Here is a 14,899-nt window from a genome sequence, read left to right as displayed (position 1 = left end):
ATCCCCTTCCCCCACCATGACCATATTTGTTTATTCCATAGATATCTGCTTGCTGTAGGAGCTTATTAGCATCTCTTTATTACCCACTTTATCAAATTCTTGGCAAAAAAGTAGGTGAGTGTTCTGTGCTTTATAATTTTAGCACTCTAAATGATAGTGGAGAATCCCACATATAAAAGAATTAGTATTATATATTTCATAGAATGCATACATACATACATACATGAATGACACACACACACAGAGAGAGAGAGAGAGAGAGAGAGATACAGCTGACACTCAGCTTGCTTCACTTGCCACTCCCACTACTCTCCCACCAACCCTCTGCCCCCTAATCCCCACCCATTCCCATTCCCCTTACTCTTACTCCTTACTCCTCATCAAAGCCCCTCCTTACTCCTTGCCCAAGCCCCCTCCTGTATTCCCCTCCCCTTACTCCTTCTCAATCTCAACAGCTCACATGTGCCACCACACTGCCCTGGTTGCTCATCGGCAGGCAGGTGGCGCTGTGGTCTAAACCACTGAACCTTTTGGGCTTGCCAATCAGAAGGTCTGTGGTTCGAATCCCTGCGACATGGTGAGCTCCCGTTGCTCTTTCCCAGCTCCTGCCAACCTAGCAGTTTGAAAGCACACCAGTGCAAGTAGATAAATAGGTACTGCTTTGGCAGGAAGGTAAACAGCGTTTCCGTGCATTCTGACTTCTGTCACAGTGTTCTGTTGCATGAGAAGCAGTTTAGTCATGCTGGCCACATGACCCAGAAAGCTGTCTGTGGACAAACGCTGGCTCCCTTGGCCTGAAAGTGAGATGAGCGCCACAACCCCATAGTCACCTTTGACTGGACTTAACATTCCAGGGGTCCTTTACCTTGTTGCTCAAACTGCCCCACTGTAAGCCCTGCTCACTCACCCCACGAGCTACCTGTCTCCATTGCTTTCCTCACCCTGCAGCCTGTCACCAGCATTACGACAGACCAGTGTGTAAACACACATATGCACACACATTTCCAATAATCACGCCTCAGATTAACATCATTGGCTATGATACAGCCATTGTACCACTATATATATATATAGACTCAAGGCAGGCTTTGATTACTTCCCACATATTCAGTAATAGTATATAGATAAGCAAAGGTTTAAAATAACGAAGTCCAAGCTATGAATTATTATTATTTTGCTTTTGTCAGAATGCAAGGACATCCGGTACTATAGTGAGTAGATGAAGTATCATGAAACATGGTCTCTATCTTTATAAAACACCAAGGGAAAAACATCACAAATATCACTAAAATAAACAATCTGACCTTTGTGGAAGGAATCTGTACTTTCAGCTTGCCTTTTCATGCAGCTGTAACTGCAAAAAACCCCTTGGGACTGTGGGTACATCTTATCTGTACAGATAAGAAAGTGATTTTTGTTGTTGTTGTTCTTGTCAAGGAGTAGCACAGGGGCAGCTTTTTATACACACCCTCAAAAGTTGCTTTGAGTCAGATAATGGAAACAGAAGAAAAAGCCCACAAGGAACTTCAAACAATCTTCCCGCCAAAGGCCTATCTCCAACATTCTAGCCCTACTTGAGTGTTCTACTCATGGATCAGAAGAACACACATGGGGCTGTGATGAGTAGCCCCTCCTAATGGCATGTGTGTGTGTACAGTGCAGACATCTGACAGAAAGGCGATCTGGAATGTGGTCTTGAACCCCTGGTTGCCCTGGGTTCTGGATCATGTGTTCTGCATGCATGGAGTCTCCCTCCCTCCCTCCCTTCAGATGCTTGTACTGTACATCAGACGTCAGGCCAGGAGGGTTAGTCAGTAGAGCTTCTGGCTAGCATTTAACTGTGACTGGAATGCCACCCCACAAGGGACATTCTTTCAGCAATGAGAGGTGTGGTTTCAGCTGTTCCAGTTCTCAATAGGCAAGCTTTAAACTCTGTCATTGAAAGCAATGAGCAATTGAGCTCCTGGGCAGAGAGGGGGCATGTGAACAATTATAGGATGGAGAAGAGAGGCCAACTCAAGACACCTTGACTGGAGGCAGTGGTGCCAGCTGACTTCTTCCTTATCTTTAAACTGGATTTAGATTGGACAGCTCTTCAAACAGAGAACTACATTCTGTATAGCACAGGTCCAGGGCCCCATTCAGTAGAATGAACAGGAAGCCCCCCCCCCCCCGGCAAAAAAACTGCAGCAGAACTAGCTTACCACATTTTGAAGTAAGTGAAATGATACACATTAACCTCTAAAGAAGCACACCCTTCAATAAGACAAGTACAGAGTCTAAAAATTCTTAATAGCAGCACTACCCAAGCCCCATCCCACCCCCTCAAAAAAACAACAAAAAAATGGAGCCAGCACTGAACATAAAATCAATGGTGGTGGGGATGATTATATTATTTATTGGATTTCCTTCCAGACTGGGTTACAGCAAAATAAAAATGCAAGATTAAAATCAGTTAAACACATTATGGAATACCTTGGATTTATGTTGTAAGTATGAAAGGCGCAAGCCATTTTGTAATGAAAATGTGTTTTCCCCTCCCCAGCACTTTTTGTTTAATATAGCCCAGTATGAAGCCAGTAGTCCTCCTTGGGAGGTGCACCATTCATCACCTTCATTCGAGACGTCAAGTGCACCTCTTTCTATGCCACCAAATTGCAGCTCTCGAGAGCCCAGCTCCAGCTTCCCACAGCTGCCAGTACAATTCTTTGCTCACCACGAAAGGCACAGCACCTCTCTCAGTTTAATTAACAGCTAGGCACATAAATTGGTTTTGGGGAGAAAAAAATTTAATAAAATTTAAACAGTTCTCCAGATGGCTTTGCAAATTCTATTTAAAATACAGAGCTGATTCAGGAAACGTCCCCCCCCCCCATAATTTCATTATTAATAATTAAGATTGGGAAGATGCTCCAAGCGGACGACTGCCTGCTCCATTAAATTGGGATTTTTCACTGCATTGGTCACACAGTCAAGATGCTTGAACCTCCCCCATTCTGCGTGGAAGCCTCTTTTCCTCCCCTCCTCTCTCAGCATGGTGGAGGACTGGCTCATTTATTGGGTGGGGAGGGTGTTTAGTCACTTCTGCTTCAGTCTGTTAGCTCAGTTTGCATGACAGGAAGAGATAGCTACAAAAGTGAAAGAAAATACAGTGGCCAAGGAGAGACCAGGCATATGAAAAGAAATCAGTTCTCTGATAGCTGCAGCCAGGAGGGTAAATAAGCTGAAGGAAGTAAATTCAGGTATCTTGTAAAAATAAACAGAAGACATTAGAAAAACAACAACTAATAAATAGCAGTAACATATGAAGAGCCCTATTGGATCAGACCAAAGATCTCCTTATGTACCATTCTGTCCTCAGAGGGGCCATCAAAATGCCTATAGGAAGCCCACAAGCGTGTCATGAACACAAGAGTATTCTCCCCACTCATGACCCCAGAAACTGATGTTCTCAGGCATACTGCTTTTGATACTGGATGTCGAACACAGCCATCTTGGCTAGCATCTGACCCAATACATAAATACTGGGAAAGGGGCAAAAATGAATAATTTGGGAACAAATGCCCACACCCTTCTGCTTAGGCTCCAATTGGCAGGCAAAGTTCAGATGCTACAAAGTGCAGAAGTCTGTTCCACTCATTTTCTTCACAGAACAAGGATCCAACAGAGGCAGGTTTAGGAGTTCAGTCGCATTGAGTGCAGAGCCTCAGGGGTTCTATTATTTAGAATGGAACATGAAAGGTGCTGAATTTTGGCATTGCTCTCAGCCTTAGTTCATCCTGCTCCAAGATCTCTGGGCTTCATGTGATCTGGCCCTAATCCCAGGTCATTTAATCAACTGCCGCACAGTTAAAACTTTTCAACAACTGTATTGTAATTTGCTTGCATAACTATGCACCCTTTGTGCTTTCTTGCCTAGATACCTATCTTTTCAGTGTCGACATAAATAATCACAATGTCCTTACTGGCATTTAGCATGTTATTCACATGTGATTCATTTTATTTGAATTCTTAAGCTTCCTTTTTCCTCACTGCCCATATAAGGGTTCCATGCCTTATAGGGAAGGGAGAAAGTTATTGAAATAAAATGGCAACCCAGACAGACCACAGATAAAAAATTTGATTACTAAAGTTAAAAGGATTAATGAAACCAATTAGTGGCTCTTGTGGAGTGTGTGACCTGGGCTGCTCCCAATTTAGTCTACATATATTTCTCCAGGAGCAGCAAACCCTTTAAAGTATGTTCTTTTCATACTGTGATGCTAAATTAATGTGAATACAAAAAACAGAAGGGAAACATTCTGGCATTAAGAGTTAATGGAGGGTGAGATTCCAGATCTTGTATATTTACCTAACTCAGGGTCAAACATAAAGATGGGCAAACCAGGCAAATATCTGAGGCACTGTGTATATTTGGAGAACCACAACCCTGTCATGGACTACCCTCTCAGCTATTGCTTTATTTCTGTAAGCATTTCTGACTTTCTCTAAGCAATTTGTATATTAATATCTTAGTCCATAGCCCCAAAAACAATTTATAAAAGCAATGTCAACACAAAATTAATGAAAAGTAGCATAAAGCCATATGCCAACAAAAAATCAGTAAACAACACTAAAAACCAGCAAGCAGAAGACAAAAAGTAATCTTTTAAGAAGTAAAACCATGGGATCTTAAAAGCTGGGGAGAACACAGGGGCTTCACCTGGCACCCCAAAACTTTGAAGGTGGAGAGAGAGCACTCCATAGCAGTGGTGCCACTCAAGTTATCCATCCTCATTTCTTTTGCTAACACCACATAAACTGGATGGTCACACTGGTGTGAATGTTCAGCAGGAGGAGCGTATAATGCAAAAATGTAAAATATTTCTGCCTGTTCAACAGGTAGTGTATATGAGTGTGGGTGATTGTGATATCAATTCATTCATTCATTTGTCTGTTTGTAAAATGCCCCACCTTTCCTCTCAAGGGACCTTAGGATGGCAAACAACAAAGTAGCAAACAATACAATTAAAAATAAAATAAATGGCATTTTATATACATGTAAACATTTTAAGAATTGTATCACATTGTTCATTTTTGCCATAAAAGGGAAAACAGAATGAAGTAGAACGCTTCAGGAAAGTATGCGGGTTCATTTTTCACTAGCCTCCAAGAATGTTCTGGAACTTGGTAAAACCTCACGGAACCTTCCAGACTTTCTCAGAACAGCATTTTCCTTGAACCTCCTGGAATGGCTTCGCTATGTCCTCCATGTTATGTAAGGGCAAGGCATTGCTAGTCAGTCAGTAAAATACAAAAATGAAGTTCAGAGCTCAGCTGCAGCATTTTGAACTTTGTTTGCTTGCTGTTTTATTGACTAAAAATTCCACTGGCCAATCGTTGGATCTCACTGGGGTCGTGCTTCACTGAGTGGGGGCAAAGACAAGAAAAGTAACCCACTGAACTGATGAACTGTGGTTAACATTCTTAAGGTGAGGCCAACAGTGGCATTATTTAACTCTGGCCTGTCCAATGTTTGTGCACAGATCCTTTTCTTGATGCTAACATCTATCAGTTTCTCTTAAAATTCAAAAGCTCTTATAAACCTAGAGGAAACTTTTGTTTATATTTGCTTGTGAAGGTTATGAATTAAAACAGACTGACAACTCCAAGCATGCAAAATTTCCCATCTTATATGAAAGGGATAAATAATGGGCTCAGGCTGTGTGTGGGCTACAAAGGCAATAAAAACATCGGGTATTCAGAAGCTGGACAACAGGGAGCAAAAAGCACACAAGTCTGTGTGAGATGGTGGCTTAAAGTTATGGAGCACTTTTGACATAACCTGCTGATGCACTATGCTTGCAGAGAGAAAGGAAGATGAGAAATGTGCTCTCTTTCTTCATGTGCCAAAGCAAGGCCAACCATATTTAACCCTATTCTCTACAGCATACAGTCTGCAGTTTTTAACCATGACAGTTTTGTACAATAAAATGCTGTGTGCTCATAGTTATGGTGCATGTGCATAGGATTGTAACCAAAGTGGTTGACTTCCTTCCTTTCTTTTTGCAACAAGGTCTTCACAATAAGATGAAGACTTTCATATTGATGTTTTCCTTATAGTGTTCCTTTGTATGCTTGCATTGCGTGGACAGGCGGAGTCCCCAGATCCCCCGTGGTCCCCCGTCATGTGGAATAACGACTCGAGACAACGTGCTATGGAATTAAATTGGCCACAACTTTATTAAATTTCAAATGTGGGTAGACCTTGGCTCAGGCATTGGGCGTTCTCCCTCCCCAGTCCCCAGCCGGGGACCTAGGGAGCATCAGGGTTATCCAGTGTGTGGGGGGGGGATGGGCCGGCTCTGGAGAACATATGTTCAAGCAGAGATAGCTGCCCCCGTTACGCCGCCGCCGCAGGCGAGAGCAATGACAACCTTTCGGTGCACGGCCAAAGCCTCCCTTCAGAAACCCCTTTAACGGGGAACCCTGGTATCACTGCCGCAAAGAGGAAGATGGACTAAAGGATTCCGCCCAAGGCCTGATACCGCCAAAGTTGTGACGTTTTGCTACGGGAAAGGCGAAACCTGCCAATGCAGGGAAATTCCTTTCCGGCCCTTTAACAGTGACCTTACGTAGCAGCGCCCGCATACCTGTGAAGAAAAGTTAACCTGTGAAACCTGTGAAGAAAAGTTAACCTGCAAAATAAGACATTAACTAAGGGTGGGTAGGGTGGGAGAAGCTCTGGAGCCAAGTGAGGATTCCCAGGTAAGATCCTCCCTCTATTGTGTGGGCAGGTAATCCCTCCCCTACCTGGCCTGGTCTCCTTGGCAACACTTCCCCCAGGTGGGATTGGGCAAATGACTTAGGTAGGCGGAGACCTCCAGGTATCCCACCTGAGGGAAGGCAAGGCCAAGCCTATGCTGTTGGAGCCGCTCCAGATCTAGGGGCTGCATGCGTCCACGCAAAGGGCGCCCCCCATTTTAAGCGGGGAGCGGTCATTCTAAATAAGCCATTAACAGCCTCTTTTCACATTTTCATGATGTCAGTTTCTAGGAAAGGGAAATAGCTAAATAAAGTAATTATTTATAGTTAATACTGCTCAGTTTTGCAACAGGTTACTGACTCATTCTTTAAAAAGGAGAAAACAATGGGGAAAGGGGTTGACTGGCAGAACCTAAATTTGTTAAACTTTTCAGTCCCTTCTAATTTTACTCCAGTCTAGCAAACCACCAACCTTTGTTTTGTGAAGAAAATATGTTTCCATGAATTTTAATAAACATAGATAGGAGGAAAATCCCTTCTCACTTTCCATTTCATATTTGTTTTTGCTTTAGCTGTTCCTACATACTACTAGTGTTGAAGTAGATTAAAATATATGATAAATTATAACAGAACCAGTCTTAGAGTACCTTGCTGCCAAATGCAATCAATTATTTTTCTATTACAATAATTATTGGAACATGCAGCATGTTGAGAATAGCTTGTACTCTCAAATTCAGTTAGCAATGACTAGGGGCCTCCAATTTAATGAAGCCCTGCAACTATAAATAGATGTGCCTATTCTACTGTGATTCACTGCAGTTGTTGGTATGCTTACCATTCATGTCAGTTAATAATAGGTACCTACTTGCCTGGGTTGGCCACATTTCTTTTTGGTCCTCTGCTCTCAGTGCTCTAGCAGCAGGGAAGGGAAGAAGGGTTTATTGGGTTGAATGAGTTTCAGCAGATGGGAGGAGGTTTTGATCCACAAAATTAAAAGGCTTTCACATTCGCCAGGGCAAAGCTCTCAGTTTCAATTTCTCCTGGTTTATCATTCTCCCAAACTTTTCCACATCAGTTTTCAGCTTTGTTTTGTTGTTTTTAAAAAGCCTTCATGAAAATTTATCAGCATTTGGATGCAAATTTCTCCCAATTTACACATTTCTAGATGCCATTTCACCTAATACACACATTTTTGCAAAACAATTTCCCAAGATATAATGCATTTTTGTGTGTTGTTTTCACTAATATGTGAGGGGTTTTTTTAACACAATGCCCTGGTCTATGCATTTATGTACACATTACTTGGCTGGAGAAGTGCATTGCAGAATTTGGAGAAATATGAATTTCAAAGGAGGGCAGCGTTTTGGTTCACAAATTGTTTCAGAAAGTATGCATTAGGTAGGGTCACCTACCTAAATGTGAACAAAATTAAATTTATCATTTATCCATACCCAGCACACCCCAACCCAGCTGCAGAACCTCTCCCAACCCTGAAGCTGGCATAGTTAATTCACCCTGCTCACCACCATTGATGGGAGGCAAATTAAGAAGGGTGTGTGTGTGTGTGGAGAGAGAGAGAGAGAAAGAGACTTGACATAAAAAATAGATAAATTCAAATGTGCTCCAGTTGTTTTTAATGTTCATTTTGTAAGTCACTTTCAGTTTCACTTTTGGGGAGGAAAAATAGTTCATTATTTTTATTACTATTAATTCAGGAACATTTGAAGGCCCAAATGCAGCCCACATCTGCCATATTCCAACGCAGGTAGTATAGTGTGAAACTTATCTGCTACTTAGCTGTCTCTTCCTTGATGTCCCTTCCAGCTTAATATTCTGCTGCTCAGTCAGCTGACAGTGAGTCTGTCATCTGGATGCTACCTTTATCAGACAGTCACAGTTATGTCCAGGTTCAGAGATAATCATTCCTTTGAAATCAGTGCCTAAACCTCCATTGATTTTTATGGAACTCAATCATATACCCACAAGAGTCTATAATCATTTGAAACCTCACACCATAAATGCTACTATTTTCTTTTTCTACCAATGTACTACTTATAGCAGGCTGGAATAAATTCACAAGTTAGATTTGCTGTTGTTCTCTGGTGTTCAGTGTCTTTTTCTCCCCCTGAGATATCATTTATATAGAGATGTGTCATACTATCCCTGGGGCTTGTGTCTCTGAACACTTTTTCCTTTAAAAAAAATTCCTCTTGAAGAGCCTTAATCTCCTTTTGCTTTCTCACAAAATGCAATAAACTATGATAATAACATTTTCTTTATCTCTCCTTTTCATTATCTTTATCTTTAATCATGTCGAAAGATTATTAGCAGTCAGTCACATTATATGTGGTGCAGAGATGGAGTCACTCTGGGGTAAAATATGTAAAAGGAAGAAGCTTTATCTCTTCTAATAAAAACTCCTTTGTGAAGCTGTGGTGGATTTGTCATTAGGAAACCATGCTTTTATACCAGGCAATTTCATTTGTGTTCAACTAGATTGGAGAATGATCCCAACTTTATGGAAAAAAGAATTAAGTAGTATATACCTTCTGAATGTCAGCAAAAATTATATCCCCTGGGCTCATGTATCTCATATGTTATGCATATCACTGGACAAGTGAGCTGTCATTTATTTCTGAGAGAATCTGTGAACAGCTTAATGGCTTGGCGTTATGAGGGGAGAACTTAACATTATCAGGGCAAAATTGTGGTTCCATTTGCAGAGGTAACAAGATAAGGGAGCAAATCTCCTGGGGAGCACTGAGGGAAATGCTGGCCCTCAAGGTCATTTCTGCCTTGCCCCACATCCACTGAAGAGCAGGGACTGTCTTTCCAGTTAAGTGACATTTGAGTAAACTTACCTGGAGCATCAAGCCCCATGAGTGGCAGACTGAAATGTTTCATTGGTGGTTACAACAACCACTGGAGGCAATTGCCTCCAGAAGGTTCTCTGTTAGAATCTCTATTGACCTGTGCCTCTCTATTGACCTGTGATGGATGGGCAGGTTTTACATGAAAAGGTTTTTTTCTGCTATGGTGGCTCTCATTATTTTTTGCTACCATTGCATTAATTAGGGTGTGCCTGATTCTTCTCCTGCATTCTGCTAGTCTTTAGAGTGGACTTGTCCCCATTAACAACATTGACTGGTGGAGTCATATAAATGGGGTGGGTGGGTGGGTGGGTGTGGGAGAGAGAGAGAGAGAGATCCCTTGCTTATTGATTTAATCTTTGTGAATTTGGTATAGAACTATTTTTTCCTGTGCATTGCCTATGCAGCTCTGTTAACTGATTGCAGCATTTTTATTAATTGTTTGTATTTTTCATAATATTGTGTTTGTATGATGCTATTAGTTAGCCTGGGCTTTCTTTTTGAGGGAAAACCCCATAAAGGTAAAAACATTAACAAAGATGATGGTGACCTAGGCTCACTGCCAGCCAGATATGGAGTCTAAAAGAGAGGTGATTTGCAGAGTCAGATTTGCAGACAAAATCAGCCGGCAAGGACAGGGTTAAGCACCACACTTACCTGTTGAGTCTTCACTGCAGGTACCCTCCAACCCCTACAACCTAGCTGGAAATCCTGTATTTCCTTCCTTGATTAAATATGACACTCATTTAGATTCCAGCTTCCTGCAAAGGAAATTGTATACCAGGTAATCAATAAATAACAGCACTAAAAAAAATCAATAAATATTTCAATAATCATTTCCACTGGACCAAATGTGATCCAATTCCTGTGGGAAAGCACTAGCCCAACTGATGGTTAGCTAGTCAGCAGCCTTATGCTGCTAGATAGCTTGTCCATTGCTCATGGAAGGCTACTTAAGTTTAAGTAATCTCTTTCAACCCTACTACATAATAACTATTCTGTTGCATTGTTCTATATTGTTATATAGGTCATGCTCTGTTTTAATGACATTCACAGTTCTCCAGCTGTAGATATACACCCTCAGCTTGCTTTTGGAGCTCAAATTAGACAATATTTAATGATTCCTAAATGTGAGATGTCATATCCCCTCTAGGAGGAGTTTTAACATTTAAACTAATAAGCAGTTCGTTTGCTTTGTTCAAAACATTTTGGACTCTAACTGCCTTTGGCATTGGTTTGATTAAATGCTGATTTAATTGTCTGCATTGTGCCTACAAGGAAAATGAAAAGCACACAGAGGTTTTTTATGATAGTTTTTCTTCCAGCAAAGAAAATGAATAAATGGTGGTGGACAAAAGGGGTACAGTTATCGGCACGCTGACATCAGCACCATACTCTGAAGTTCCAATGAAAATATTAGACAAAGAGATACCAGGGACCAATGCCAAGGGCTGGTTACCTGTGGTTTCAAGCCTCCCACTCTGCTCTCATTTGTCCCCTAACTCTTGTCCCACCCAACCTATGTGTTGAGAAGAAAAACATAATCCAAAGAATATACTGCCATAGGAACCTAAAGAGTAGACAGAGCGGCAAGTACACAGCAACTACTATATTCTCTGGGGGAAATAAGGGGTATATATTTTACATGCCTGCAAAACATAGGTGCTGGTGGATGTAGGAGGGAGTAGGTAGACTGCTCCCATTCAATTCTGATTACAGTGGTACCTTGGTTCTAAAACGCCTTGGTACTCAAACTACTTGGAACCCAAACACTGCAAACCCAGAAGTTAAGTGTTCCGTTTTGCGAACTTTTCTCGGAAGCCGAATGTGCTCCATTTTGAGTGTTATGCTTCTGTTTTGAGTGTTATGCTGAAGTCTGTCTGTTTTTGCTATTTTTTTGCATTTTTGCTTTTGCAGCTCTTTTTTGTTTTGTTTTTGTGACTGTGTGGGAGCCAGTTCAGCTATTGATTGATTGATTGATTGATTGTGTGACTGCAGTACGTTGTTTATTGCTTTCATTTTATGGATCAGTGGTGTGATTAGATAGTAAAATTCACGTTAAATTGCTGCTTTGGGGGTTGTTTTTAAAAGTCTGGAATAGATCATTCCATTTTGCATTACTTTCTATGGGAAAGCACGCCTTGGTTTTGGAATGCTTTGGTTTTGGAACAGACTTCCAGAACGGATTAAGCTTGAGAACCAAGGTACCACTGTATTTGCTTCATAACCTGTTGGATATACCAGTTTCACCACAAACTGGTGCAAATGGCATAGTGAAACCAGAGGCACAACACACATGATGAACTGCTTTCTGTGAATGTCTCACTAAATTCCCACTACCTCTTATAATTTAATTTCAAGTGCCCCCAATGTAATTGTGTATTTGTGTCAATGAGGGCCCCGTTCCTGCCCCTTTCCACCTGGCCCAGGGTGGGGCCTGACAGGCCTCATAAGAACTGCTGTGGCTGCTGTCCAGCAAGGACAGGGGTATTTTGTTGGGAGTTTTTGCTGTTGTTGCTGATATTACTGATATTAACTGTTTGTAGCTTTATTTTTATGCGGAAATTGTAGTTTTTAATGTGTTTTATTTATTTTTATGACTACTTTGCTATATTTGTAACTAGGTAAATATTTTCATATTGCAAGCCACCTTGAGCGTTGTTTTAACTGTGGAAAGGCGGAATACAAATAAAATAATGATGATGATGATGATGATGATGATGATGTTCTGACAAGGATGCAATATTCTTTCTACCACAGCACTGTAGACTTTCACAAGCTTCTTAGAAGGCAGCAATATGAGCTCAGAATAAAAACAATAGACCTCTGCCCATCTTTTACTAGATATTCTCCAAGTCCTCCTTATTGTAAGCCCCGGAATTGGTCACAAAAGGACAAGGTTCTAGGCAGGCCAGTAGTAACCATAGAAGGGCAGGACTGTAGACACCTTCCAACCCTTCCAATTCTGTTCACATCCTGCAGATCTATTAGCAAAATTTATGCGCAGTTTTGGGACTTCCATGGTAATGAATCTGTGCATTCTCTGCTTACAGGCTATGCTGCTCTTTTGAGTTGATTACTGGTAGAAATTAAGAGGAGGAGCAGGAGCAGTAGTAGTAGTAGTAGTAGTAGTAGTGTTTTAATTTATTACCTGTCTATAACCCTGAGCTCCCAGCATGGCTTATAACTTAGAATGACTTAAAATCACAAAAATATGGTGGGTAAAGAGACTTGTATTCAGCTTTCCCTGAAAAGTGTATTATGAAGATGCCAGATGCAGAAAGTGCATCTCTTATAACGCTAGACTATGGAGCCATCAATAACATTGAAAGTGGATTCAGGAAACAAAAAAAGGAAAGGCATTCATAACTAATGAAATTTCTGATTTTTACTACAGCAAGTGATGGTCATTAGTCTAGATGCTTTTCTACAAAGCTTTCTAAGATAACTTCCTTAACATTCACACCAGACTTCTTCAGCGAAGCACTACAAGAGATGTTTTAGTGTGTTTTGAAAGCTGAACACAGCAGGATTGCAGCTGAGAATACAGTCATAATGGGAATACTTTAGTACTTGTGGTTTTTTAGACTGTGGCTTTTTGAACGGTGAATATATCCTGAGATGGCAACTTAAACCGTTGCTATTGATACTGAACACTGTTGGATATAAGAGACAAATCTGCAGAAATAATGGGGGTGCTTTCAAGTCAGTGTAGATGTTGCTTATGTTCCAAATGGATTATTGCCAACAGATTTGTGTTTTTTTAAGAACTCATTGGATTTTCTGCAAAAAGTGTTTATCAGAATTGAAATGGGGGGTGGAGGTGATTAGCAATTTGTTGCTAACAATGCTATGTGGATGCTGCAAAAAACTTGCATGGAAGAGGAATACTGTTCCACAATAAATTCCTGTCTGGAAGTACCTTAGATTTAAACTTTTGGAACAAGCAATGGTTTGTCTGATAAGATATAGATGATGAGTGTTACATGAATGGGCCTAATCTCTCTGTTTTCCAGGGATTTGTTCTCTGCCTTTGCTACAAGCTTTGAATGTTTAAAGGGGGCTCTGTTTCTCTGTATATTTACAGCTTCATCACCCCTGTGGTCAGGGAACTCATGCTATTTTCTTGATCAGCTCTTATATTCTTCAGGCGATGCTTACATTCATTTTTCCTCCTGCAGTTTGTTGCCCATCCCAACTGTCAGCAGCAGTTGCTCACCATGTGGTACGAAAACCTCTCAGGCTTACGCCAGCAGTCCATTGCTGTGAAATTCTTGGCTGTTTTCGGAGTCTCCATCGGCCTTCCATTCCTTGCCATAGCATATTGGATCGCTCCCTGCAGCAAGGTACAGATTGGTTAAGGTGCATGTTTGTTTATCATTACTTACACACTGTAAATTCCTGTGGGGCTTGATACCAAGGCAGATGCTTAACTAAGACCACAAACAAATATTGACATCACGGTTGTAAGAGGGCTAGAAGAAAGTCTCAAGGGTTTCCTGTGGGGTGACAAAGGATAGGAAGAAACCAGCTAGCCAGCTCTGATATTGTTTTGAAATTTGTTCCCCAAAGTGCTAGAGATGAGGAGAACAATGCTATTTAGAGACAGGTGGGGAAAGCACAAATAAAAATAGGAAATAAGGGATGGCATAATGGACGTCGGTGGCACTGTGGGTTAAACACAGAGCCTAGGACTTGCCGATCAGTAGGTCGGCGGTTCGAATCCCTGCGATGGGATGAGCTCCCATTGCTCAGTCCCTGCTCCTGCCCACCTAGCAGTTCAAGAGCACATCAAAGTGCAAGTAGATAAATAGGTACCACTCCGGTGGGAAGGTAAACGGCGTTTCCGTGAGCTGCTCTGGTTCGCCAGAAGCGGCTTAGTCATGACCTGGAAGCTGTACGTCAGCTCGCTCAGCCAATAAAGCGAGATGAGCTCCGTAACCCCAGAGTCGGCCACGACTGGACATAATGGTCAGGGGTCCCTTTACCTTTACCTAATGCCAATTTTACTAGTTATTAGGGGTCATGTGTGGATGCAATTTTTGAAGAATAAGCTAAGAAACCTTGCTCCTGTTGTTACTGCTACCTGCACATCTCCTTAGGCCGGGTAGCCCAGTAACTAGATGACTGCAGGTTTCCTATCTATCCCTTAGGCCTAATGACTGCTATCAACCCAAGCTGCCACATGCAGTACATTTAAGGGAACTGTCACATGAGGAAGGTGACACTGTAAGGCACTGTAGGTGACATGGTGCCCTCCAGATGTTATTGGAATACAACTTGCA

General features: G+C 41.6%; 1 protein-coding gene across 2 annotated transcripts in view; it reads left to right on the top strand.

Moving 5' to 3' along the window:
• Positions 1 to 14,899, top strand: part of TRPC7 (transient receptor potential cation channel subfamily C member 7) — a 103,107-nt gene that overhangs the window by 51,553 nt on the left and 36,655 nt on the right. For both annotated transcript variants that reach the window (XM_081893274.1, XM_081893273.1), the window contains exon 4: positions 13,796 to 13,960. In XM_081893274.1, coding sequence (XP_081749400.1) covers positions 13,796 to 13,960 — 165 coding nt within the window. The remainder of the gene's footprint in view (positions 1 to 13,795; positions 13,961 to 14,899) is intronic.

Source organism: Podarcis melisellensis (assembly GCF_964234715.1).
Source record: "Podarcis melisellensis genome assembly, chromosome: 2".
Taxonomy (NCBI): domain Eukaryota; kingdom Metazoa; phylum Chordata; class Lepidosauria; order Squamata; family Lacertidae; genus Podarcis; species Podarcis melisellensis.
The sequence above is the reverse complement of the archived record's forward strand: the minus strand, read 5'-3'. Positions and strand labels throughout refer to the sequence as shown.